This window comes from Populus euphratica, unplaced genomic scaffold, assembly GCF_000495115.2.
Source record: "Populus euphratica unplaced genomic scaffold, PopEup_1.0 scaffold17.1, whole genome shotgun sequence".
In the NCBI taxonomy this organism is placed as follows: domain Eukaryota; kingdom Viridiplantae; phylum Streptophyta; class Magnoliopsida; order Malpighiales; family Salicaceae; genus Populus; species Populus euphratica.
In genome coordinates, this window is record NW_011499884.1 from 797,932 (window position 1) to 820,160 (window position 22,229).

Sequence of the window (22,229 nt, forward strand, 5' to 3'; positions counted from 1 at the left end):
CGGGATGGAGAAGACGCACGACTGTTCCTTAGCAACGGTGCCGTTTTGGCAGAAAATGAGAATTTTCAATTTGACCCCTGCCTCTGGAAATTTAACAATTTGATGCCAGAAATATTTTAATTTTATCCTTGGATTAATTTCAATTAAGTCCCTGAATTTATTTAATGAATTAAATAAAATTTTGATTAAGTCCTCAAACTCATTAATTTTTCAATTAAACCCTTAATTAAAATGATCTAAATTTTAATTGAATCAATTCTCCAATTGAGCCATTAATTTAATTAATTAAACTAATCAAGAGTTTAATTAAATGTTTAAACTTCCAATCATGTTGCCTCTAGCTCAAATTTTAATTTATTTTTCAATTATTTTATTTTTACATGTTTTTCATCATTTTTTAAAAAAAAAAGATCAAAAATTGAGTTATGACAACACGATCAAAGAAACGTGTCTGAATTCAAGATCATGCCATCTGTGTTTGCCATTTTCGTTTCTTCAAATTATATCCGAAGTTATTGACCCAAATTAGAATATTGGAAATTGCATTCTTCACATGTACAGATTGCATGATATCAATGTGAAAGAATATATGTTACTTGTCTGTGGATGAAGATAGAGCGTGCTTAGAATAATGAAACCCCCACTTATGAACAAGAAGAGAAGAAGAAGATAAACGTAATGTCTAGGAAACTCTAGGCTATATTTTCATACGAAAACATGCATGCATCCTTGTTGTCCTTATCTCTGCCAAAGCAATCAACTTTCGAACTTAATTATTAGTTTATTGGCTGGCTGCTGGAACAAAAGTCAATGATCACCAACCAATAGCCACCAATTATGAATGCTACTCTATAAATATGCTCACAGCCCACCTCAATTTCAACAAAACTAAATTCAGAACAAGGAAACAATACTAAACGGTGATCAAAAGGAGAAAAAATGGCATCTATTTGTCAAGGTAATGAATATTCTTTCTCGCTGAAATTAAACAGTAATTGAAAACGTCATGTCCATAGTTTGTTTTGAAAAAAAAAATTAACTTGTCTCCATGCAGGTAAGAGTTCATAGCCAGAGCTTCTTGAAGTAGACGGGAAGTGCGCTGTCACAAAGATCGAGAGAGAAAATCCTCTGGTTGAAGCTATAATTGTGCCAGAAGGATCGTCAGTCATCCAGAATTTTCAATGCGATAGGGTCTGGGTCTGGGTTGATAAAGGTGGCATTGTTTATATAGTCCCTGTAATTGGTTAAGATCCAAAAACTGCGATATGTTCTTGTGATAAGTGTTAAGGAATGCTGTGGAATTGTGGGCTGTACCTAGAATAAAAGAATAAAATGAAATGAGGAGCTTGGATCCAATCTCCATGTATGTATTGCAATCTTGATAAAAGTTGTATTTCTCTATGTATTTCCATTGAACTTAATTATAAATATACACCACCCCTAATAGAGTTATATGTGATTAATTATATTCTACCAATATCTATCACCATGAACGGCATCATGAGTTCAATGCTATCTTTTCTACGTATAAAGGTTTTAGATCAGTTTTCATAGAGAAGGAAATGGCAGTGATGACAATCTAGCTAATAGCAGGCTCTGGACAGGGATGCAGAATTTCTGGTTTGGTTGTGATATCCCTGTTGACCTTTTCTTTCCTCGCCATCACCTTGCTGGCTAGCGCCTTTAAGTAATCCAGTTTTGATTTTTTTCCCAAAGAAAAATCCACAGTAAATGTTTTTAGTACTTAATATTTGTAATTGTATATATAAACGCATACAAAAAGCTTATCGAAATCTATACTAACTCATTAATCTTCGAATTAAAAAGAAAAAAATTAAATTGTGACACGAAATCACAAATAAACAAGTATTTCTCTTGAGTGTTTTTAACATGTTAAGAGCTTGCGTTTCCCATTAATATCACGCTAAACAGTTGCCATGATCAGAAATGTTTAATCACGGGTCGTGCTGGCCGGGTCAAATATAGTGTTATTATAAGGTTTTGGATATATGGAGCACAAATTCTTTCGAACATGTTCGGCCGGAGTGTTCTCGTCAAATAATGAGAAGATTTTTTAAAACACGTCAAAATAATTGAATAAAAGTTATAATTCATAAATATTCATGTCTATTTTTCATTCAAAAATCTTATTATTTTTAGTTAATAATAATTATTTTTTTATTTATAATTTGTGACTCTTATTTTTTAATTTTTTTTCTCAAGTGAATCAGTCAATAAAAAAATAAAAATACATGAATCTTTTTTAATCTAACTGTACCGTTATTTTACTAAAAGCAATTTGATTAATCATTTATCTTTATCAATTAAAGTGTTAATTTGATCCTTAGTTTAACATGGGCATTCCATTACCAACGTCACTGAAGGCATTTACCAAAATGGCTAATCAGCCAACATGTGTCCTTTGACTATGTTGACTATTTTTTTTATTTTTCTTTTCCTTTTTTTATCATAGAAAACATTTATTGAAATTTGAAGGAAAAAAGAACATTAGAGAAGACGGGTAGATTGAGAATCGAAATTGTTCTATTTTCTTATAGAAATATTTTTCTACAAAATTAAATACCCCTTTTTCATTTTTTTTCTTTGTGTTTTTTTTCTAATTTCAATAAATATTTTTGTAAAAAATAAAAATGAGAAGAAAAAAAATACTAAATTGAGTAAAATAATATGGTCAAAGGCCACATGCCGATTGATTGGCCATTTTATTATTCGCCATCAACAACCTTACTAAAGGAGAGCTAACATTAAACAAGTCATTCAATTCAAGAATCCAATGTAAGCTTAAATCGGTAAAGGAACCTGATTAATTAATTCTTTTTTTTTGTGTGTGTGTTTTTATTTTTCATAGCTGTTTCTTTATCTTTTTTTATATAGTTATTTTCTAAATATATAGCCATGTATTTATTAATAAAATCGATGATTATAAAAAAAAAACTTAATTGCTTTTAATTAGTGTAATTTTTTTTCTAATAAAATCGATGATTATAAAAAAAAAAAATTGCTTTTAATTAGTGTAATTTTTTACTTATTGAGACCTTTACAGAAGTAGACTGGATGTATATAGATCATCATATATATAAATCTACAAGTGCATATACCAATTTCTAGAGAAGAACTTGTTCACACGGCCTACCGAAAAGCAACTTGACAATTGCGCTTTCCTCTACTCAAGTAGGGTACCAAGCCTTGACAAATGCAACAACTGAATATATAGATATGGCTTCAATATTTAGTGAAGGAGCTTCGTTAATTTTCAGTTAATTATTGTAGCATATTTGTGTTTTGAAAATTTTATATATTTAAAAAAAATACAATAATATTCTAGATAAAAATAGTACAAAAATATATACTAATAGAAAACAAAATAATAAAATTTAATTTGTTCTAATAATCTCGTGATATTTATTTATAATTTATAAGTTTTATACGGTATGTTTTTAATAAGACATATTTGTATTCCAAAAAATTTATATTTATAAATATTTTTTGATAAAAATATACTAATAAAAAAAAATTGATAATTTTTTTTAATAAAAATATAATAATAAAATCTTGTTTCTTGATGGATAATTTTTCCTGTAATCATATCAAAGACATGCAAGATCTACCATCCTTAATTATAGTCTTGACCATTAAGATCGTACCTACCAACCTCCGTAGTTTATGATCAGTTACATGCATGTAATGAGTTCAGGTTTCTCACGTTTATACGAGTTTGGACGTAATATAGGTTAGGCTTCTGTTCACGCCACGTCACACGTGGAGGAGATATTTCAGGATCGATAGAATATTATCCATTTGATCCTAATTAACTCCAAGTTGTAACAAACAACAGCTTGCTTTCCCAATGATATCATGCATTAAAATAGGTTAGGCTAATACTTTTCTCGTCCAGATTTTCACCTAATTAAGGTTTTGGACGAGGAAGACAGAATCTTTCAGCCATATTAGGTGTCATCTCCTCTTCGGACAGTACTAATGAGATTTTTCAAACAAAATCAAGTGTCGGAAAGTAGCCAAGTTCATACGAAAACATGCATCCTTTATCCTTATCTCTGCCAAAACAATCAACTGCCCATCTTAATTAGTTTTTTGGCTGGCGGCTTGAAAGTCAATTATCACCAACCATTAGCTGCCCGTTATGGTAGACTATAAATTCCCACCTCGATCCGAACAAAATTAAATCGTAACAAAGAAACAGCACAAAAGAGCGAAGCGGAATTTAAAACAAATGGCGTCTACATATTGCGAAGGTAATGAATATTTTTCTTCCCGTGAAAATTAGCGATATCGAGAATTTCATGTGCATGGTTTGTTGTGAGTTGTGACGCAGAACTTGTTGTGTGCATGCAGGTAAGAGTTCATGGCCAGAGCTTCTTGGAGCAGAGGGGAAGGTCGCTGCTACAACGATCGAGAGAGAAAATCCTCTTGTTAGAGCTAAAATGGTGCCTGAAGGATCAGCGGTCATCCAAAACTTCCGGTGTGATAGGGTTTGGGTTTGGGTTGATAAAAATAACATTGTCTTTAGAGTCCCTATGATTGGTTAATACACAAAACAAACTCCAATATTTTCTTGGTTATTTGTTAGATGCTGTTGCATCACTGACTGTCTTGAATAAAATTTAAATAAGGAGGCTCTGATCTCCATGCATTTATTGCTTGATAAAATTGTATTTCTCCTTGTATTGTCATGAAATTTAATAGCAATAAATATATATACATTTATACCCTTAATTTGTGAGTATTTTATTGTTCCTTCTGGTAATTAAATATTCATGTTCTTATATATATATATAATCAAGATGATATTTTATTTTTTTAATATTAAAACAATAATATATTTGATTGATTCAAGTTATGACAAACCAAAAAGAATTATAAAAATAAATTTAAAATCAAAAAAATATTTAATGATAAAATTAGAAGGAAAAAAAAAGATGAAAGTGAAAGAAAAAAGAGGGGGAAATAGAAAGAAAAGGAAAGGAAATTAAACAAAAAGATTGGGGGGGGGGTACCTGCTCCACTGAAGGGTAAAAAAGGTAAAAAAAAAAAAGGGACTTAATTCATTTTTGATCTTCATTTTTGATCAGATGTGGTGGCACGGCAAAAAAAAGGGACTTAATTCATTTTTGATCAGATGTGGTGGCACGGTAGTTGTTTTAGTAGAGAGGAAGTAATAAAATCATGAGGTGGTTCTTTTATAAAATCCAAATAATCATCTTTTTATCTCTTGTATTCTCTAATTTTCTATTTTGGAAAGATATTCCGAAAAACAGGAAATAAACATATGTTCTGATTTTTAATTAAAAAAACTGAAAACCGGAAGGTTGGAAAATGAAAAACAAGAACGCACACATAGCAGTTCAGCTGTCGGTAGAATTAAGCTTGCCTGCCATTTGGCCACCAAATAGAATCCCTTGGCCGTAAATTTTTGCCGGTCATTTGCCACCGTGCTGAGACCGCATCCGAAAATGGAAGCGACGGAAGATGGGAAACGAAACTGTAAAAGCGAAGATTAGCTCCTAAAGCTCAACATATCAACAAACTTCGGAGACGAAGCAGAAAGATGATGCACATATAGGCTCGAGTACGTTAAAAAAAATATATATATTAAGTCTTAGAATACACATATAGGCTCGAGTACGTTAAAAAAAAAATATTAAGTCTTGGAATTCAGCCTTGTCTTTCAGTGTTCTGTCAAAAGGAAAGACAAGGCTGAATTCGAAGACTTTGTATTTTTTTTCCTTTTGACAGAACATTGAAAGACAAATTTCAGTGTTCTGTCAAAAGGTCTAATGTTCTATTTAATTTAAAGTAAATCAGTAAAAGAAAGCAAACGCAAGTTCAGTGGCATGTATTAATTTCTTGCAGAAAAAAATAACTTCTAGACAATCAGCAGAGGTGAGATGCAATTGGTGCAGAAGGAGGTAGGCTTGAAAAGGACAGGAAGGCATGGAGGAAGTGCATTGCTTTTGTGCCAAGACTACAGTTTGCAGATGAAATGCTACTTGTGGGTTATCTTCTTCCTAACATAACCCTGCGAGGTGGTAGATCCTTAGAAGTGCCTGCAAGTTTCTCCTGAGGTTCTTCCACGCTTATCTCATCATCACTACCTCTATCAAAACTCTCAGTTTTGTCAGAATCTTCCTCTTCCTGTGCCAATTGTCCAGAAATTTCCTTCTTCGAGAGCTGATCTCGAAGTTCTCTAAGTTTCCGTTTCTTTGAATTTAAGACCCCAAGAAACTATAAGCCAAGAAAAACCAAATTAGCTCTAACATGTCAAAAAGGATGCAAGACGAAATATACATCCTCGGTGGAGAAGTGACAGATACCCATACCGTGCATTACATACGAGGTAAAACAAAAACATAATTTCTAGAAAACTGCATTTAAATAATCATGTTTTTAACCAAAAAGATTAACAGTTGACTCTAGACTTCAGTGCTGTTGCCATTTAGATTTCCTCTACTGTGTTATGGTCTCATTGACCAATGTTTATGGGAATAGGCTCCCATCATATTGGTCCACTCTTCCAAACCATTACAGAAATAAAGTGGAGATCTGGAGGTGACTTTCTCACTCCAGTCTTCCTTATAAACTCTCCCATCAAAAGGTATATCCAGTATCAAATGAATGGATGGTTTTGGACAATTGACATGCAAATTTCAAAATCACATAGATAAACAAGGGCACGCATGGAATTCAAACTTAATATCCAATTGTGCTAACCAAACATGACTTATTTAAACAAAAAATTTATTTGGCATTTCATGACGACAAAACATTATTCAACAATCAAACCTCAGCAACAATGTTTCAACTATGATAAAACTGTACGAGACTGTATATCTTCAACAGAACACAAAACTCTATCAAACTAAAACCATCCTCAGCTAAATCCATGCACAAAGACAGTATTACCAATCACTTCAGTTCTGCTTCAAACTTTATTAGCAGAATCAAGCAACGATGCAATGAACTTAAATCAAGAAAGTAGCAGTGTTATAATACTTTTCTGTGAATTTAAAGGCACATAGTAACACACCTTTGCATATACTGCAGCTTCAAATTCCATCTTCTGACTGTTAAATTTCTCACTTTGTGCCAAACACTTCTCAGCTTCTCCTTTCAGTCGTTCAAATGACTGAGTCTTTCTGACAACTTCTTCCTATACATAAGTAAACTAAAGTGATTGAGCCTTTCAAATGTTTCCTCCTCATCATTGTAGTTAGCATCATTGACATCCTCATTTTTTCAGAGTCTTTCTGACAACTTCTTCCTATACACAAGTAAACTCAAGTGATTGAGCCTTTCAAATGTTTCCTCATCATCATTGTAGCTAGCATCATTGACATCCTCATTTTTTCAATAAAAGTCATCATCACCAACATCATATATTTTATCAACTCCTCATAATATTCAGAACAAGAATCAGCATAATCTCATCCGTATTCATCATCAGAAAACATAAACATGATGAATTTGCCACTTTTTACACAGAAAATGTTCAAAGAATAATACTGAAAATACTAAATCTCTTGACAAAAATATCTTACTAGCTCATGAAGGATGCTATGTTTCATTTAATGAAATGATGCGACAGGTTAGTGACTACATGATTACATGTGTAGTTTTACTTTTAAGAAAAACAACACTTCAGTAAAAGGTGAGTAACTACGCACAATAATATGGATATTTTGTCAAAATAAACATCATAAATAACACTGTCTACAAACACGCCTAATTATCACAAACAGACAGCCCTGGTCAATACAAGCAAACATGATGGAACTGTTCATAATACCAGAAAAAAATGTAGAACCTGCAAAGCAACTCAAACCACTGGCAACGCCAGAAATAAACATGAAAAGGCAAGAAAACCTTGAGCCAACCTACTGATTTGCTACAGATTTATCATACATAGTCTTTAGCCAATTTATTTTGGCTTTTGGTTCTCTCATTGCAAACCACATCTCTCTTCTAGTCCTTAATAGGAAAAACTCTGAAGCAAATACATGAAGGCCGCTGCCTTTCACAATGTCTGGCATAGAATGCAATTCATCCATGACCTCTATAATGCTACATCCTTGAGCATCTCTCCTCCTCGAAGTGACACTACCCCCACTCTCAACAGTGGCCATCAACCTGTCAAGTTTGCGGGATAACTTCACTGTGCCTCCTGATTGATTCCTTCCTTTCTTGACTGATTGTGTGCCAGATTCATCAACTCTCTTTTGTTTCTTGTCATTTCCCTGCTCCTCAATCTGGAGGGAATCCCGGTCTACACATGCAGCATTCAACATCTCGTCCAAACTCTCCACAAAAGTAGGCTCATCCCCTAAATCACCACTCCCTTCCACATGCACAGCTGGTTCAATATTAACATCAGGTTGCATGAGATTGCCATCATTTTCCTCCTCGTCTATAAAAACAGCTGAAGAGGTGGGCCAAGCACTTGATCCAGTGAACATGAAATCATATTTGGAACAAAGATCAGGCTCAATACCCGAATTTCGGAATTTTTCAGCTGCTGGCATTGCCTATATTGATATGAAAAAATAAATCCATGTGTGAATCAATATATGAAAGGAAAAACCATAGCCACATAGCCCCTAAAATTTATTCTTGAAACTAACCTTGATCTTTTCATCCCACCAATCATCAGAGGCAGCAACTGTTTGTTTATTGGGATCCCAACCAAGTTCGTTTTCTTGACCTAGCAAAGATTTCCAAATCTTCCAGTCCTTCTTTATCCCATCCCACTTGTTTTTCAACTGCTTCTTGGTAAAACTTTGTCCACTCTGTTTCTCAAATTGTCCAATAACATACCTCCATCCATGTTTAGAGAAATGAGTCCCAGGTCGCAAGCCCATCTGAACAGCTTGGATACAAATATCACAAAATATATGTGTACTCCTTCTACTCCACACAGCCTTAACTGCTTTACATTCAGTTTCAATTCCTCGATCCAATACATCCATGGCTAAATTATTCTCAGTTTCATAGGATGTTTTAACTTCCTTACTCTTTCCCATCTACAACAGCAACCCTAGTCAGTCCCATTACGAAACAGCACAAACATTTTATGAAAATCCTGAAACATTTTATGAAAATCCTGAAACAATCTCATTTCACAATCAGCAAGCACAAAATCTCAATAATTCAGATGGTATATGTCCAGAAAGGATACTAACGAGTAAAACCTCACACTGATCATTCCAATAATTAAGTTCTCTTGTTTTTGCACCAATAATATAGCATGATAAAAGTAAATAATATCACAGAGGCTTTGACTCTTGATTAGATGTGCTATGAAGTCTCAAATTACAGAGGAATGCTGGGATAAAACATGAAAATTAAAACATACGATCAAGAAACGATACTGTATGGTCACAAAGAACAGTATTTGCAGAGAGGAACGAAAACCCCATAACAACATCAACGCAATCCAGATAGAAATCAAAAGAAGAAAAAAAGAACTCACACTTAGTCTGATGTTAGCATCCATAAGAAAATCCAAGATTAAAGTAGTAGTCTTCTTAGTATCAGGCGAGGGCTGGCATTTCCATCGCCATTCCAGCTTTGTCCCTTCTTTCTCAAAAGTCCACGACAACTACAACCAACCACAGTTTTTAAGTTCTTACGAAAATCCACTCAAATTTCCACTAAAGCAGCAACTTTTTTACTATTTATGATGAAAAAGAAATTTCCACTAAAGCAGCAACTTTTTTATTATTTATGATGAAAAAGGGAAAGGGGAAAGGTAGTACTAACTCGTTTATTCCCCTCTCCAGCATCAGTAAATTTGTAAACAGAACCGGGAATTTGAAACCCTAAATGTTTCTCGGCCAATTGAATGTAGGTAGACACAGGTTGGTCCCATTGTGCTGCTCTATCTCTCACCTCCTCTTCCGTTGCTGTCAAAAAGAAGATTAAAATTCTGGTTTGAGAATGAAAATGATATGGAATAAGAGAGCAAATTGTGGGGTTTTATTTACCGTTGCAGAACCAGGAATTAAGGCCGTCGGTGATGGAGAGATTGAAGTGATAGGGAAACCAAGTGCCTTTTATGAAGATTGGTTCGGGGATTTCAAGCTTCAGGCAAGTATGCCTGGCCATTGTCGACTCCATTTTTTGGTTCGGCTTCTCCGGGAAGTTACTAAAGTGGCAGAGAGATTCGGTCGTGGGGTTTTATTTGCTTGTGGAGAGGACAGGGTGGACTTCTTCCCGCATTCTCTTGAAATTCGCTAGGATTGTGAAAATGGATTCACTGATTCGGGTAGCATTAAATCAAAACCCAACTGAGTCCTAAATTGCCTTGCATCAGGGTCCTGTAATTTGGGTAGAGTATAATTATCCTAGAGCCACAATATTTGCCTTGCATCAGGGTCCTGTAATTTGGATAGAGTATAATTATCCCAGAGCCACAATATTTTTTAAAAAGTATTTTTTTATTTTAAAATATTTTAAAATAATTTTTTATTTTTATTTTTAATGTCAACGTATAAAATAATTTTAAAAAAATAAATAAATTTTAAAAATCTCAATGTTTTTCAAAAATACAAAAACAAACACCTTTTTAAACAAATTATTTTATAACATGCAAGGATCCATTCATACTAAAACATTCATATCTATATATTTTTTAGCCCCATTTACAAGTTTATTGTCCAAATAAAGGTTTGTTAAAATTTTATTTTTTTATTTTTTTGATGTACTAATAGTGAAAAATAATTTTTTAAAAAAATATTTTTAAATATTTCTAAAAAAATTTAAAAACAAATATTTACAACACTAGTAAACACCCTATATAAATAATTCTACTACTTTTGACTAGGTTTAAATCTAAAATTGTTCATATATTTATTTATTCATTTTTAAAAATAATATATAATCATAATTATTTATAAAAGTTTGAGTCATGTGTTGAAATATTTGATTTCACAAAAACACTCTTAAATCTTAAAAAATAGCGATTGCGATATAAAAACATTAGTAAATATCAAATATATTAATTCAATTATTTCTATAATTTATAATTAAGAACAGAATAGAAAATATATATCAATCCCGCTTTTTATTTATATACCTATTTATACATCATATAAAATCTTAAATAATATAAAATAAGCTTTTTATGTCTTTTATAACCTATATAGTACTTTGTTGATATTTTATTAAATTTTAAAATTTTAAAATTAATTTAAAATAGGTTTACAAAAACCAATAGATAAATATAAAAAATAATAAAATCACATTAAAATCTATAAAAATTATTAAGTCTGATTCCTGATTTTTCTTTTTTATGAGATCCTTGATTATTGTCTTGTATTATTTTATGTTTAATTAGATAAAAATATTTATAAACTTTTATAATTTGTATGCCATCAGATACCCTTTCAGATAAAAAAAAATAATTCATGGTTTTTTTTATATCGACTATATTTTTAATTTCTCTTCGTGCTAAAGTTATTAGTTTTTTTAAAAAAAATAACAAACAATAAGCAGGCTCTAGTGAAAAGATTCAGGGATGATCTAAGAATTGACCAACATTTATGTTTTTTTTAAAAAAAAATTATATTTGAGAATGTGAGAATTAATGTAGTAGCTTTGTTTTTTTTTATGTTTTTAAAGAGCATATTAATCTTAAAAAAATATCAAATAAATGTTTTTAAAAATATTTTTCAATAATTTTAATATTTTGACATAAATTTCTTTTAAAAAATTAATATATTTTCAAACAAAAATATTTTTAAAAAATATATCTACTGCAACACCAAACACCTGCTTTAACAACAACCCCAACATTAATCCTTGTTATATATATATACACAGACAGAAACTTTAAGATGCGTGGAAGTTTTATTATCGCAAATAGATGCAATCTAGTATGAATTGTCATTGTAAAAATATTTACTTACCCTTAGGTGGAAAAAATTAAACATCAAGGCTAGGAGTGATTTGGTCTTTTTCACTGATTTGATCATTAAAGATTGTTCATGAATATTTGCATTATTTTTTTTTTACATGATTAAAATATAATTTAGTATTTTTATGTTATTTTTTGAATCCTTAAATTAAATTAATTACTAGCACATATGATATCATCTATTAGACAAATTTAGCTTTCAGCCGTGCCATTCGGTAAGTATATAATGTCTGTATTATTCAGGCAGTATGTATGATTCTATTTGTTATACAAATCTAGCATCTAGTCATCCCACTAAATCTGTCATCATATCTTTTTTTATATGGTTTGTCACGTAATGATATATAGTGATTAGATTATTGCTAGTAGTCGGTTGTTTTTTCTTTATTTTTTTTAAGTATGTTATAATTCTTTTTTTATTTTTATTCATTTTATATAAGTTTTTTTTCAATTTAGTTTTTTAATTGCAATTTATTATTTGTTTTGTTTTTAATCTTAGTTTTTATTCTTTTAATTTGTTGTTTTGTTTTTATAAGTTTTTTTAATTTATTTATTCAATTAAAATTTCTCTTTTTTTTTTCATCTCAATCCTTTTTTATTTTTTTTTCCTTGACTCTTTACTGATTTTTTTCATGCTTTTAATTTTACCATTCAATCAAAGTTTTTTTTATTTTTTTTATCCTGATCCTCATTTTTTTATTTTTTTTTATTAAAGCTATTTTTTCAATTCAATTTAACAACCCATTTGAAAAAAATTATTTGTGCTCTAATTAATATTTGTCCTCACCCTTGTTTTTATTTAGATCCTTTTATATTTTTTTTTGTCTAATTTTATTTTTTAATATGTAATTTGTTTAGGATGCGGTTTTATATAATCTTATTATTTTGCATTAGTTTTTTTAAAATAATAATTTTGTAATTATATTTAATTTATTTTATTCAGGTTTATTTCGGTCATATAACCTATATTATGGGCTTTGTGTGTTTTTTTTTTAATATAGAGTTTTTTAAAATTGTTTGTTTATATTTAATTTTTCAAGATATTATTTTAATTCATCTATTTTTTTTAGATAAATGAATTTTATTTTTTGAAATAAAAATATTTATTTTTAAATAATAATATTAATATGCTCGGTCTTACATAATATTTTTTTTTCAATCATGGGTTTATTTATTGAATTTTATACGTGTTTACCTTTTAGATCATGAATTTTTTTAAAATATAAATTTAATTTTTATTCATTTAAGTAAATTGTATATATTTCCAGTTCACTGTGAACAAAGGAAAATAAAATCAGTAACAAGATTCCTACTCAATCATAGATTAATAAGAATAAAAAAAAATATTCTTATTTCTAGCTCCATGTGATCAAAGGAAAATAAAATCAGCAGCAAGATTCCTACTCAATCATACATTAATAACAATCAAAAAATTATTCTATATATTTCCAGTACTTCCAGTTCCATGTGAATAAAGGAAAATAAAATCAGCAGCAAAATTTTTAATTAAATATAAATTAATATTAATAAATAATTTTAAAAAACATAATTTAGCTAGTTTAGTTTTGAATTTATTTTATAAATATCATTAATTTAAATGTTATAAATTTTAAAGTTATTAAAAGTTTTAAATTATTATTAATTTTAAAGTTTAAAAAATTAATTGAGATAGATGCTTATTTATAGTTGAAATAATAATAATAATAATAATAAAACATGCGAAAGCAACATGAAACGACAAAAGTGCCAGAAATGGGAGTGTCGGATTGGCACTTGCTGGCATGATAAACCTGGTAACATCTATCATGTGTTTCAGTGCCCACCCAAAGCCTCCCAACCCAGAAAATGATGTCTCTGAGATTCTTTCTTCTTCTCCTGTTTCAATTCTCAGTCTCTGGAATCCTTGCAATAAATAATGAAGACCCAACAGCCAAAACTATGGAGGACTTCTCTGGATACCCGTTACACGAATCAACTGATTACCCGTCTGCTCCTCCAAACTCACTGGTTTCTTTCCTTAGAGTTGACACCACAACTCTCCAAAACCAGGTACTCACTAATTCGAAATATTTCTTCTTTAACCTTTTTTGTAGTTCAATATCGCTGTGTTTTGATTTTATTTTTCTGGGTTTTTGACGAAGTATCTGTATTGTTATTCCATGTTTCTTTATTGGTTAAGTCCTTCCAACAGAGGTGATGTTTCTCTTTTGTAAGATAATGTTGTTATTATTTTTTCTTTGGTTGTTAGATCGATGAGCTTTCTACTTTCTCGGATACTCCTGCCCCATCTGTTACCAGGATTTTGTACACTGAAAAGGATGTTTTGGCACGCAGGTAATTCCATTAAAAATTTCTCTTCATTTCCACCAGATATATTGTAATCTTCGGTGGCCGTGATAGTTCCTTTAGGTGTGCTTTATTATTAGTATTCAGACTCCGTAGTCTAATGCTTCATTAACATATAGGAAATGTATGTTTTCATGGAATTAATTGGGGTGTGGGAATTTGCAAATTACAGTATGGTGCGTTTCGTATCTTTTACGACAATAATACAACTGCAATCATATATATTTGGTCTTATACCAGTGTTCTTGCAAATATTTTACTCCAGGTACATCAAAAACTTGATGGGGCTCTCTGGATTGTCTGTTAGAGAGGATGCTGTGGGTAACATATTTGGTCGCTGGTAAGTTTATTTTGTCATCTATTAATTTTGTTTTCTATAATCATTTCTCACACACAATTTTCAAAGATATATCAAGCTTTCATTTGTGTAAACTCAATAATAACTCCGATTTTGTTGCTCAATAAGGCTGGTTGTTTGTGTTTCAAATGATCATTAATTTGATTTTTTTGTTCGTGATCTTTGGATTGAAATGTTCGATTTTAAGCACATATCAGTATACCTCTCTTTATTTTTCTGGATTTCATTTTTCTGTAATTTTACTTGTGTTGTGTCTTCTGCAGGGATGGTTATGAGTCAGATCTTGTTCCAGTTGCGACTGGTTCTCATATCGATGCTATTCCATATTCTGGGAAATATGATGGAGTTGTTGGTGTTTTAGGTGCAATAGAAGCCATAAATGTGCTAAAAAGGTTAGCACTTTCTGGCTGATGTGAACAAGGGTATTTGCTATAAAAACTGAAAGACTGTATTGCTTTTCCTTGGATATTTTTGTGGGTGGATCAAGAACAAGTGTAGCTCCAAATGCATTGCTGCAAATGTAGAATATTAATGGTTTGCTCAGTTTTTATGCACGGTTCTACTTCATTTGAAGCAACAACCAGTCTACATGAAACAGCGGTCGCCTTGCATTTTAGCAATTCTGTTTCCAAATGAAAACATTGCAATAATTTGCTTTCCCATCCTGATTTTTTAAGATAATCTTCTTGGTTTTTTTAAAAAATACATATGACATTTTCAAACAAATGTACAGCAGATAGCTATTAATTTGTGTCAACATTATGCTGAATGGAACTGTTACAGGTCTGGGTTCAAACCTAAAAGATCACTGGAGGTTGTCTTGTTCACCTCAGAAGAGCCAACACGCTTTGGGATTAGCTGCCTGGGAAGGTTAGGACCAGCATATGATTATCTTTACATCAGTCGCTAAATAAGCATACTGGCTACTTTTCTTCTCCAGTTTTTATCTATTTATCTTTTCCATTCTAGGAATATTTTAGTATATCATACCAGTCACTTGTACAAGGAACCTCATGTCCCATGTTTGACATGCAGCCGCTTATTGGCAGGGAGTGAAGCACTTGCAGAAGCTCTGAAGACTACTGTTGATGGCCAAAATATATCCTTTTTGGAGGCTGCTCGATCTGCTGGGTATGCGAAAGAACATGATGACATATCCAGTGTTTTCTTAAAGGAAGGAAGTTACTCTGCTTTTGTGGAGCTGCATATCGAGCAGGGACCCATTCTAGAAGCAGAAGGTAGGCAACTTCTCTTCTATTTTATCCTTTCAAAGCCACAAATTGAAGCTCTTATTAATCTGCTTTAAATGTCGATTCAGGTCTATCTATAGGTATAGTAACTGCAATTGCAGCCCCTGCAAGCTTAAAAGTAGACTTTGAAGGCAATGGGGGCCATGCTGGAGCTGTCTTGATGCCAAATAGGTGATCCTTGCTAATATTTTGACATGTTTTTTCTCCGGGTTGTAACTTTCTGAACCAGTGCACATGTCTCATTGAAGAATTGCCTATATGTGATTGTTTTCTGCCAGGCCAAAAGGGTTAGCTTCATAAAACTGTGGGTCTATGTGTTTTTTTACCCATCTGGTTATGGTATTCCAAAGATCTTTATAACTTCTATTTTGAGCGTTTTCCTCATATTACTTCTGCTTTTTCTTTCTTTGCATAGCTTCACTAAATCTAGCTCTCATTTGAAATTTTCTCAATCTTGTAAATTTCTCCAAATTAGTTCAAGTCCCTCCAGATGTGTAGATAACTGCTAGGTTAATTACAGTGAATCAGGAGCAGGTTCTTTATGTTGTTATTAACTTATTGTCATCTATCCAATTTCAAATTTTCCAACTGGAACTTGATTTTTTATTGTAATTATTATGGTTTTCTTGTTGCTGAAAATTGTAGTGTTAATATGTACATGAATACTTTGGAGCAGAAATGATGCTGGACTGGCAGCTGCGGAGTTAGCACTAGCTGTTGAGAAACATGTATTGGGATCTGGTTCCATTGACACTGTTGGTACAGTAGGTATGTCATGTTTTGTTTCATACCTGAACCAAAGCATAAGGCTATGTTTTTTTTTTGTTTTTTTTTTTCTCATTGATATTTCTTTTAGAATGTTGTGCCATCATCTCTTCTTAAAGAACATTCATGTTTCATGGATCTCTGGTATATATTATCAATTCTTGTTTTTGAAGGTATTTTGGAGCTGCATCCTGGAGCAATCAACAGTATCCCAAGCAAATCACATGTAGAAATTGGTATGCTTCTTACCGTAAATTAGCTTCCCTGATGGGATATAGTTCATCACAAAGTAAATGCTAAAAAATGGTTGTGTCATGCCGGTTAATGTGTTACATGTTTGGTTTTGGCACGTCTCAAATTGGTTTTTGATTTTTCACAGGATGTTCCTGTGCTGTTAGTTCCTATACTAATTGAATTTGTGTGAGTTTATCCATCTGGATTAGTATTTCTTCTACATTTTGGCAGACACACGAGACATTGATGAAAAGCGAAGAAATGATGTAATTGAAAAAATTCATCAATCTGCTACTAAAATAGCTAGCAAGCGTGGGGTCAGGCTATCAGAGTTCAAAATCGTAAATCAGGACCCACCAGCGCTTTCTGACAACTCAGTGATTGAGGCAATGGAAGCTGCATCAAAAGAGTTGAACCTAACACATAAGTTGATGATAAGCAGAGCTTACCATGATTCCCTGTTCATGGCTAGGTAAACACACCACAAAATATATGCAAATGACATAAATGTTGGATTTTCATGATTGAAGTTGAAATGTCCTTCCTTCTGCTCCTCAATTTCTATTTTTCTTGAACCTCTGCACAAACACACACCAAAATAAAATGAAATCGCACTGCTGATGCCTCTCTCTCCTTTGAATCTCTTTATGCAATTTCTACTTGTTGTCTATATGATTATATTCTGTTATGACCCTGTCAGTGTTATACAATATGACACCTCAATTGTTGCCTTAGCATCTGATTGTAGAATTTAATACTTCTTACATATCCTTGTAGGGTATCTCCTATGGGCATGTTGTTCATACCATGTTACAAAGGTATGAGTTTCTTTCACTCTATGGCTAAAATTTCAACACCTTTTGTCTTGCTTAGTTGATTTGGCATCACAAAATATTGGCAGGCAATTGAAGTTCAAATTTACTTGTCATCATTCGGTGACCTTCATCTTTTAATGTAGCATGCAGCATGCTTCAAAATCTATTTCCTTACATGTTTTCCGCTACTGCTATTTGCATGTGACACTATCCATTTATTGAAGCACAATGAGATCCTGTTGAAGGAAAACCCTCTGATGGCTGCTATAGATGATCGCATAGATCCTATAGAGCCATAAACGATCTTTCTGGTGACTAGCTAATATATACAGACATTTGGTTTTGCAGGGTACAGCCATAAACCTGAAGAATACGCGTCCAGTCACGACATGGGAAATGGGGTGAAAGTATTAGCAATGACCCTTGCCAAGCTGTCCTTGAACTAATGCATTCTTTGCCGCTCTTGCTAAATAACCGCTTAGTTTCCCAGATAGGAAACTCCTAGAACCCCGCTCTATATTACAGGACTCGAAAGTAGGACATTTTGAATAAAGCATCTGATTATTCCATGCCCAATTCTCATCTCTAAAATATGTGATGTAAACTTTCTATTTGAATCAACGACGTTGGAGATTCCAGCATTAATATGCGTGGAAAGGAAGTAAAGAAGCAAGCTTCTAAATCCAAATTTGAACTAATTGCACGGGAGTTGAGATGCCAATGCCTTTGGACTTGCTCAAAGAAAAGGCGTCAAGTGCACAAAGAAAACCAGTCGGTCTCCTTAACTGATAGCGGTGCACAGGTACTGCAATATGATCTGTTATATTCCGAACGAAATTTACCCTCTCTTTACCAGGAAATGTACCTTCTTTTGATGCATCAAGCATTAGTCATAGTAATGGAATTCGATTCGGTGTCCAATACTGCAATTTTCGTGGGATTAGCAACTAGTTTTGATCTTAGTTGTTCTAAGCTGAGCACCTTCAAACAGTTGGCTTTTACCTCGCACCTAGTATATAAACGAAACTGGGATGAATTTCTATCTGGTAAAGCTGCCACGTAAGTATCATCTATAGCGCTCAGCTGCCACGTTTGTATCATCTTGTTTCTTTGTTTTTCATAGCAGTTTAATCCTCCTCGTTTAAAGCTGGTTATCTTAAAACAGTGCCGATTCCAAAATCTACTTTCCTTGGAGGTTATTTAAAGCTGTTTTTCATAGCATGTTTGTTTTTGTATTTAAAAATATTTTTTGAAATAAATTATTTTTTTATTTTATATTATTTATATATATATATATAATTTTAGATAATTTTAATGTATTGATGTCAGAAATAAATTTTTAAAAAATAAAAAAATATTTTGATATATTTTTAAATCAAAAAATATTTTAAAAAATTATTATTATCACACTCTTAAATATTCTTATAGATACAAATACAAATCTACTAAATTATCAAGTTGCAAGGTTCGTGTAAAGTATGATCCGCAACTTATATATTTATGATATAAACATTCCTCATTTTCAATAAACAGCTTGTGGTCTTGATGAGAAATCTTTTTACTGATGAAAATCTGCATGTTTTGAACATCCTATTTGAAAAATACAGAACAGAAAAAAGTGTGGCCAAGGTGCTGCTAGTCAAAAATAAATTCTAAAAAATAAAAAAATAATTTTTCAATGCATTTTTAAAATAAAAAACATTTTAAAAAACAGATTAATTCTATTAATCATGATAATTCAACAAAAGAATTATATTGACTATTTACATGATACATGGAGTCAATCAATACTAAAAACAATAAAGGGTTTAAATCACAATTAAGAAAAAAATAGAAAGTAGAAAGATAAAATAATGGTAAGACCCGGTACCATTCATTCTAACAGCAAATTAAAATTATAAATTGTCCACACCCAGTTTTATATATATATAAGAAAAAGTTCTGCTTCAAAATAATATATTATAAGAGAAAGCTCAATTATATCTTGTGGAAGACTTAAACCAAGTTATTTGTCAAAAATAATAACAATAATAATATCAAGTTAGCCTCTCATATTTGTTGCAGTGGTTAAATTAATAGCCTAAAGCAATAAAATATTCCTATTGTTTTGGTTTATTATATTTTTATAATATGTTTTTCAAGTTATTATATTTCTTTACAGTATAATGCTTAATTATGGTTAATATTAGACACTTGTCAAAATTTGAGATTTTTTAACCAACTATTAAAAAAAAAAAAAACACACAAGCATAGTTTTTAAACCCGGCCCGATGGCTGGCCCGGTCCAAGGTCCGGGTTCCGGGTTTTGACCGGGTCACCGGGTTTTGACCGGGTCGAATGGGTCGGCCGGGTCAATTTTTATTTTAAAAACAATTCAAAACGACGTCGTTTCAATAAAAAATAAATAAAAGTCAACGGGTTACCACCGGGTTTTTGACCGGGTTTTGCCGGGTCGTCCGGGTTTCCGGGTCAACCCGTCGGGTCGGCCGGGTCACGCTGGGTCATGGCTTACCTTATTTTTTCATCAACCCGGCCCGGTTCCAGCCCCGGGTCAACCCACCGGGCCGGCCCGGGTTTTAAAACTATGCACACAAGTTAAATGAAAAAACCCAAGTACGGTGACCACCATTTAAAAGCCGATGAAGGTTCCATCAAAGTACAGCCACTCACGACAACTAACCGTCTAACCCTGACCATGCCAGCAAATCCCCGATGTCAGCAAGCTTGCTTTGTCCCAATCTAATTGGGTAATTGATGGTTTCAAATAAAATAAAATTATTTTTTAGGATGAATTTAAAAAATTAAATATTTTAATTGGTTAAATTTTAAATTTGTTTTTTATAATCACGAGTTTGAGTATTCTTAAAATAATTAAAAATTTATATGATTGTTAACTTCAACACTCATAAGACTAATTGAGATATGCATAAATTAACCTAAATGTCCATGTTAATAAAAAAAACCCTTTAAAAAAGCACGAAAAAGCACAATTAGCTCATACTATTAAGCTCGAGTCCGATATACACTTAGAGCCTAAAAATAATGGGCTTTAACATAGTAGCTTAAAGTCAAAATTAAAAGAGCATCAGCATAAAAACGAACAACAAACTCGATCCCATGTTGGGCGTGTTCCTCAGCTGGTGTTAGGTGTACATTCTAGCACCCTTATGAGCTGGGGCTTCTACGCCTAAGCTTGACATGCTTGGATTCAAACAATGCATCTAGATTTATTCTTCATTTTTAATAGGTTCAGACATCTTACTTAAGCCTAACATTTATCAGACAAGTTTTTCAAGATCCCTTGCGATTCCTTTAATAATTTATATTAATTCAATATGTATTCTTTTAATTAAAATACAACTTTAAATATCACAATGATCAAATTAAACTTTAACCCCTCACCTTTATAAAAGAACAAGACACGTAAACTATAAATACACCATTAATCCTTTAAGTCAATTGTTCACAATCTTTTTATTCTTAACATTTTCAACATATGTATTTTCAGAATATATCATTCTAAACTATCATTGTACTTTCTCTTTTTACAAAGTTATTACCTTTACTATAAAAAAATCTCATATTCATCAAAGTGTATCTTTTACAAGTACTAGTTATTAGTCACCTTAACTTACTAGGTATTACTTGCTAAGCTACTACTACCACAATTATTAATCACCTTAACTTATTATGCATCATCTACTACCACCAACCACCTGAGTTTTTCATATCAAGTTATCATACACCTTAGTTAGGGAAAATAAATCAAATTACTTAAACTAAAAAATTAACCAATTATCCAATACATTAATTTAATTCCTAAGCATCTCAGATTTTAGAACCCATCAATTCAACAAATTAAGGACCTTTTATGTGTCTCTAACTCCGATTCGATCCTCCACAACCCTCGATAATAACATCCAATAATACACGACCTTCTCTAGTGTTTTCAGCTTAGATTCAACCATGTCCTAGTCATCACAACAACCAATAATAATATCACGCATGCTAGGTCCCTTTTCTTCGAAAGAGTTTCAATTCAATCCTCTTTATCTTAAATGTTGTTACCTTTAACCTTATTTTTACATTTCATATTTGATTTTTTAAATATTAATGTGATATATTTTTATAGTTGAGATTAATTTTATTACAATAATTAATTGTTTGAAAAGTTGATTCATTGATGATAAATGGTGAAAGAATTAAATTAATATAGTTTGTTTTATAGAAATAAAATTGTCATTGAGTTGTTGAAGTGTGAATGCAATTTAATTTGATTTTTCATGTTTTATTAGATTTAGTTATTTTTTAAAAAAATCATTTGAGATTCTAGGGTTTATGAATTATTCAACCCGCCATTTGTGTTTTTTTCTTCCTGTTCTAGTATAAAAAAACCTAAAACCTCAAACTTATGGTTTGTAATTTATCAGTCAAAGTATATAATTGATTAAGAAAATACAATATAGGGACATAATAAATAAAAATAATAATAGATTTATAAAATGAATAAA

The 22,229-nt window shown here is 31.7% G+C and overlaps 2 protein-coding genes and 2 long non-coding RNA genes across 6 annotated transcripts; 3 read left to right on the forward strand and 1 right to left on the reverse strand.

The window, feature by feature from the left end:
• The first annotated feature begins 780 nt into the window (after positions 1–780).
• On the forward strand, positions 781–1,405 carry LOC105129963 (uncharacterized). The gene is made up of 2 exons (XR_843157.1): positions 781–958; positions 1,055–1,405. It is a non-coding gene; the product is annotated as an uncharacterized LOC105129963 (long non-coding RNA).
• A 2,760-nt stretch (positions 1,406–4,165) lies between these two features.
• LOC105129962 (uncharacterized) lies at positions 4,166–4,755 on the forward strand. The gene is made up of 2 exons (XR_843156.1): positions 4,166–4,274; positions 4,375–4,755. It is a non-coding gene; the product is annotated as an uncharacterized LOC105129962 (long non-coding RNA).
• Positions 4,756–7,710: 2,955 nt separating this feature from the next.
• On the reverse strand, positions 7,711–10,293 carry LOC105129964 (uncharacterized). 2 transcript variants are annotated; one of them, XM_011032242.1, is made up of 6 exons: positions 10,020–10,293; positions 9,796–9,938; positions 9,506–9,634; positions 8,658–9,056; positions 8,528–8,561; positions 7,711–8,389 (listed from the first exon to the last, which is right to left on the reverse strand). In XM_011032242.1, exons 1-6 carry the CDS (start codon positions 10,150–10,152, stop codon positions 7,914–7,916), a joined length of 1,314 nt encoding a protein of 437 aa, XP_011030544.1. In that variant the 5' UTR covers positions 10,153–10,293; the 3' UTR covers positions 7,711–7,913. The 2 variants fall into 2 exon arrangements, with proteins under 2 accessions (XP_011030544.1, XP_011030543.1); XM_011032241.1 differs by having other exon boundaries at positions 7,711–8,561.
• A 3,427-nt stretch (positions 10,294–13,720) lies between these two features.
• UAH (ureidoglycolate amidohydrolase) lies at positions 13,721–18,591 on the forward strand. 2 transcript variants are annotated; one of them, XR_843158.1, is made up of 13 exons: positions 13,721–13,999; positions 14,199–14,284; positions 14,562–14,636; positions 14,918–15,046; positions 15,438–15,524; positions 15,690–15,892; positions 15,973–16,075; positions 16,581–16,672; positions 16,843–16,905; positions 17,135–17,375; positions 17,681–17,721; positions 18,067–18,340; positions 18,575–18,591. XR_843158.1 is itself a non-coding variant. In XM_011032243.1 (12 exons), the coding sequence occupies exons 1-12, from the start codon at positions 13,796–13,798 to the stop codon at positions 18,162–18,164; spliced, it is 1,422 nt and encodes a 473-aa protein (XP_011030545.1). In that variant the 5' UTR covers positions 13,721–13,795; the 3' UTR covers positions 18,165–18,406. The 2 variants fall into 2 exon arrangements, 1 of the variants encoding a protein (XP_011030545.1); XM_011032243.1 differs by lacking the exon at positions 18,575–18,591 and having other exon boundaries at positions 18,067–18,406.
• Positions 18,592–22,229: the final 3,638 nt, after the last annotated feature.

Excerpts from the sequence above, each read along its gene's own strand:
- UAH (XM_011032243.1), top strand. The coding sequence starts at position 13,796 with ATGATGTCTCTGAGATTCTTTCTTCTTCTCCTGTTTCAATTCTCAGTC. Across the intron at positions 15,893-15,972 it reads ACCCATTCTAGAAGCAGAAG|GTCTATCTATAGGTATAGTA; the intron begins GTAGGCAACTTC and ends ATGTCGATTCAG. Across the intron at positions 16,906-17,134 it reads CAAATCACATGTAGAAATTG|ACACACGAGACATTGATGAA; the intron begins GTATGCTTCTTA and ends ACATTTTGGCAG.
- LOC105129964 (XM_011032241.1), bottom strand. The coding sequence starts at position 10,152 with ATGGAGTCGACAATGGCCAGGCATACTTGCCTGAAGCTTGAAATCCCC. Across the intron at positions 9,939-10,019 it reads TAATTCCTGGTTCTGCAACG|CAACGGAAGAGGAGGTGAGA; the intron begins GTAAATAAAACC and ends TCTTTTTGACAG. Across the intron at positions 8,562-8,657 it reads GGTGGGATGAAAAGATCAAG|GCAATGCCAGCAGCTGAAAA; the intron begins GTTAGTTTCAAG and ends ATATCAATATAG.